The 5,408-nt window shown below is 42.8% G+C and overlaps 1 protein-coding gene across 1 annotated transcript in view; it reads right to left on the reverse strand.

The window, feature by feature from the left end:
* The window catches only part of tshr (thyroid stimulating hormone receptor), a 74,083-nt gene extending 68,944 nt beyond the window's left edge, over nt 1-5,139 (reverse strand). Inside the window, exon 1 of the mRNA XM_048600024.1 lies at nt 4,973-5,139. Within this exon, the coding sequence (XP_048455981.1) occupies nt 4,973-5,139 (167 nt within the window). The remainder of the gene's footprint in view (nt 1-4,972) is intronic.
* Between the last annotated feature and the right edge of the window lie 269 nt (nt 5,140-5,408).

The following is a 5,408-nucleotide window of genomic DNA, read 5'->3' on the forward strand; positions in this document are numbered from 1 at the left end:
TGGAGAAAGTGCAAAGGAGATTTACTAGAATGATGCCAGGAATGAGGTACTTATTGAGAAAGTTTTCTTGAACACACTTAGATTCCTCCCTATCCTAGCCCTTAACACTATGGCAGCCCCAGTCTATATTTGGAAAGTTAAAATCCCCTACTATTACAACCCTATTTTTCTTAAGGGGCATAGATAAGGCAAATAGCCAAGGTCTTTTCCTCAGGGTAGAGGAGTCCAAAACTAGAGGGCATAGGTTTAAGGTGAGAGGGGAAAGATTTAAAAGAGACCTCAGGGGCAACTTTTTTTCACACAGAGGGTGGTGCATGTATGGAACAAGCTGTCTGAGGAAGTGGTGGAGGCAGGTACAATTACAATGTTTATAAGGCATTTGGACAGGTACATAGATAGAAAAGATTTAGAAGGATATGGGCCAAATACAGGAAAATGGGACTAGTTCAGTTTAGAATACCTGGTCAGCATGGACGGGTTGGGCTGAAGGGTCTGTTTCAATGCTGTGTGATTCTATGACTCTAAATTGGGATTATTCTCCTTGGAGCAAAGAAGATTAAGACGTGACCTTGTTGAGGCATTCAAAATTATGAATAATTTTGACTGAATTATGAAAAACATTCTATTTACACTAGTTGGTAAGTCAGTAACTAGGAACCATAATTTTAAGATTGTCAGCAAGAGAGTGAGGAGAAAATTCTTTACTCAGAGAGTTGTTAGGATTTGGAATGCGCTGCATGGGAGGGTGGTGGAGGTGGATTCCATAGGAGATTTCAAAAGGGAGCTGGATATATATTTGATTATAAAAACCAAAAGAACTGCAGATGCTATAAATCAGGAACTAAAACAAAGTTGCTGGAAAATCTCAGCAGGTCTGGCAGCATCTGTGAAGGAGAAAACAGAGTTAACGTTTCGGGTCCAGTGACCCCTTCCTCAGATTTTTGATATTTGATAATGATGAATTTATAAGGCTGTGAAGATAGGGCGGGAAAATGGAATTAGTTCGGCAGTTGTTTTGGGAGCTGATACAGATACGATGGGCAGAATGTCCTCTTTCTGTATTATTCTATGATTCTATGGCAGATCTAGACTCTGTAAATGCACAAAGTGTGGTGAGAAAGGTTAGTGAGCTACAAACAAAAGTAGCTCTCTGGAAATATGTAGCAGCAACAACAGGCACTTGGCTTAAAATTAATGAGTACTGAGTGTTTCATATTCAATGATACAAAGTGTTCAGGAAAGGCAGTGAGGAGGAAAAAGGCTGCCGTTGGAATCCTAATTAGCACTGGAAAATGAGGATGTCCTTTAAGGGGAAGGACAGAATCTATTTGCTTAGGAATGAAAAATCAAAATGGTACGATCACATTTTTGGGGATATTCTATAGACTTTCAAATAGTGTGAGAGACAGAGCAGCAAATCTTCAGGCAAATCAGAGCGAAGCACAAGAACTATTGAGTGATGTTACTGGGGGATTTTAATTCTCAGTAAATTCAAGAACTAGGTCAAATATCACAAGTTGGGAGGAAAATGTGATATGAAGAGAGGGAATAAGAGAACAGAATGACATGGAATAGTTAACACAAACGGTAACCCCAAAATGGTCTAAAGACATCCAAATAGCAAACAGTAGCAAGAGGTGTAAGGGGACCTATAAGGGTAAAGAGGGTGATATATACTTAGGGGCACAGGGAAAGGCCTAGAATAGTTAATGGGTACTTTGTATTGGTGTTTACTAAGGAAGAGAATGCTGACAGAATATTTGTAAAAGGGATATAAGTAGAGGAAATAGATGGAGATACTGGAAAGGGTAGTTATGGAGATGTTTGAGTTAATCAAGGTAGGCCAGAATGGATTTGAGAAAAGCAGATCATGTTTGACTAAACTAAAACAAAGAATTGCAGATACTGAAGTGCTTAAACAAAAGCAGGAATTGCTGGAGAAACTCAGCAGGTCTGGCAGCATCCGTGGAAAGAAAGTAGAGTTAATGTTTCGAGTCTGGTGACATTAATTTTGCTTATTCTCCACTCATGCTGCCAGACCTGCTGAATTTCTATAGCAATTTCTGTTTTTGTGTTTGATCTGGGTAGTGTTGTAGAACAAAGAGACCTTGGGCTTCAGGTTCATAATTCATTGAAATTTGCATCACCTGTGGACACAGTGGTTAAGAAGGTATTTAGCACGCTTACCTTCATTGCTCAGACCTTTGAGAATAGGAGTTGGGATGGCATGTTGACGTTGTACAGGACGGTCGGTGATGCCTCTTTAGGAGTACTATGTGCAGTTCTGGTCATCCTGCTATGAAGGATCTTATTAAATGGAGAGGGTTCAGAAAAGACTTACCAGGATGTTGCCAGGAATGGAGGGTTTGAGTTATAAAATGGAGCATAGGAGGTTGAGGGATGACCTTATAGAGGATTATAAAATCATGAGGGGCATAGATGAGGTGAATAACAAAGGTCTTTTCACTAAGGTGGGGGATTTCAAAACTAGCGGGCATGTTTTTAAGGTCAGAGGAGAAAGATTTAAAAAGGCTATGAGGAGCAACGTTTTTACACAGCCAGTGGTTAGTGTGTGGAATGAACTGCCAGAGGAAGTAGTGGATGCTGGTACAGTTACAATATTTAAAGGTCATTTGGATAAGTACATGAATAGGAAAGGTTTGGAGGGATATGGGCCAAATGCAGGCATGTGAGACTAGTTTAGTTTGGGAACATGGTCGGTGTGGACTGGTTGGACCGAAGGGTCTGTTTCCATGCTGTAAGACTCTATGACTGTAGGACTAATCTAACTGAATTTGTTTTTTTGCTGAAGGGAATACTGTGAACACTGTCTTTATGGGTATCAAGAAAGTGTGTTGTGGATTATGCTTGTTTTTCAGACTGAAGTATGGTAAGTCATGCTCCTCAAGAGTCAGTGCAGCAGCACTGTTTTTTTGATATATAAAATTGATTTCGATACTGAGTAAAAAGTAACATTTCAAAATTTGCTGATAATATCAAACTTGGAAGAATAGCAAACAGAACTATACCAATCAATTGCAATAGGACACAATTGACTGGCTGTTTGTGGAAACAAGAGCAGATGGAATTTAATACAAAGAAGGTACAGGGGCAGGCATATTTAGACTTAATGGCACAGCCCTAAATAACATACAAGGACAGAGGACCTGGGAATCTATAATAGCAAAAGAAATGGAATCAAAAGAAATGGAGAACCCAGTACAAAGTCAAGGATGTTATGCGAAAGATAACACATTGTGGAGCTGGAGGAATACAGCAGGCCAGGCAGCATCAGAGGAGCAGGAAAGCTGATGTTTTGGGTCTGGACATCTGAAGAAGGGTCCTGACCCGAAATGTCAGCTTTCCTCTCCTCTGATGCTGCCTGGCATGCTGTGTTCCTCCAGCTCCATACTGTGTTATCGCTGACTCCAGCTCGGCAGTTCTTACAATCTCTCAATGTTATGCTAAACCTTTGTTAAGCTTGGTTAGACCACAACTCAAGTATTGTGTCCAATTCTAGTTCCGACACTTCAGGAAGGATGTGGAGGTTCCTTACAGGATACAGGGGAAAACCACCCCCTGCAAGTTTCCCTCCAAGCCACTCACCATCCTGACTTGGAACTATATCGCCATTCCTTCACTGTTGCTAGGATTCCTGGAATTCCCTCCCTCAGGACATACAATGGACTGTCATGCACTGCATCTGTTCAAGAAGGTAGCTCACCATCACCTTCAGGAGGGATGGGCAATAAATGCAGGCCCACCCGGCAACAGCAACATCCTCCAATAAATTTTGCAGAAAAGTCCCAGCCTTTGGCACATGCCTGGCTGCTAGCTCACTCCGATTCCTGGGAGAAGCTGCTCTTTGAGGAAGAACTTCTTCACCCAAAGGGTGGTGAATCTGTGGAATTCCGTGCCCAGTGAAGCAGCTGAGGCTACCCCAATGAGTGTTTTTGAGGCAAAGATAGATTTTTGAACAGTAAAGGAATTAAGGGTTATGGTGAGCGGGTGGGTAAGTGGAGCTGAGTCCACAGCAAGGTCAACCATGATCTTATTGAATGGTGGAGCAGGCTCGATGGGCCAGATGGCCTACTCCTGCTCTTATTTCTTATGTTTTTATGTTCTAACCAATCAGCCTGAGCTCTAACTCTCAGTTAATGCAATGCTGATGGTTTTGAGAACATGGTTGAGAAAATATCCACTGAAATTAGAAAAGAAAACAGCAGATGCTGGAAATCAAAAACAAAAACAGAAATTGCTAGAAAAATACAAATCTGAAGACTGAAGAAGGGTCAGTGGACCCGAAATATTAATTCTGCTTCCTGTCCATAGATGCTGAGTTTCTCCAGCAATTTCTGATTTTGTTCCCACTGAAATTAGATAAAAACCCAAAAGAACTGCAGATGCTGGAGATCATACAAAAACAGAAATTGCTGGAAAATCCCAGCAGCGTCTAGGAAGAGGAAAGTAGCCCGGGCTAATGTAAGGGATCTCTGAGCACACTGGCAACCAAACGCCTTGCCCCAACCCCTGCAGCTACACACAGCGGTGTGGAGATAAGGTTTGTAAAGTGCCCATGTGTTCCTATGGATGGTACAATGTCTATCTTCTCAGACTGCCTTTCCCTTGGGGTCTGACCTGTGGATTCAAACCAAGCGCCACTCCAGTGCAGAAACAGCTCGGAGCAGAAGTTAGTACAGAAATGGGGGTTAACGGGCAGAATGCATTCCATCCGTTTCACTAACAATACATCCAGCAAACCCTTCCAGATCTCTCTCTCTCTCTCAAACACACACACAGGCACAACATTTGACGAGTTTCCTATCCATTACTGCTATCCAGTCAAATCCCAAGGCTGCAGATAAACTGTGGGGAGGGGGAACAGGGGAAGGCTGACATTGTCTCGGTCACACTAACTCTCAAATGCGGATCAAAAGAACGTTGTTTCAAAAGGGACCCGCGAGGTACTCACATTTTCTCGGTGTTCTGGGGAAAGGGCGGGATGTGATCGATGAATTTACAGGTTATCTGGAAAATATTCCACTCTGAGCACTCACACAGACTGGGGCAGAGATCAGCTACAGCCAGCCGCAGGGAGACCGTTGTAATCACCAGCACAGAGAGATTCTGCACCTTCATCCTCCCAATTCACTCCTCCTGACCAATGCCACTCGATTTTTGTTTTGTTGCGCACGCCTGTGGCTTCCTTTCTCTTTCCGCACTTTCTGGCTTGAAGTTTCTCCTCTTTAAACGGGATTGTTGCGAATCCCTATTGCCCCTCAAGTGGTTTCTGCAGCTCTCAGCGCCAGGAGCTCTCACACAAGGCAGGGCGAACACTGACAGTGTTCCAGAACCTGCACACTATCAGACAGATGATCTCCCCACAACCATTAACAATTGGGAAGAAG

This window comes from Rhincodon typus, chromosome 8 (assembly GCF_021869965.1).
Source record: "Rhincodon typus isolate 14 chromosome 8, sRhiTyp1.1, whole genome shotgun sequence".
NCBI lineage: Eukaryota > Metazoa > Chordata > Chondrichthyes > Orectolobiformes > Rhincodontidae > Rhincodon > Rhincodon typus.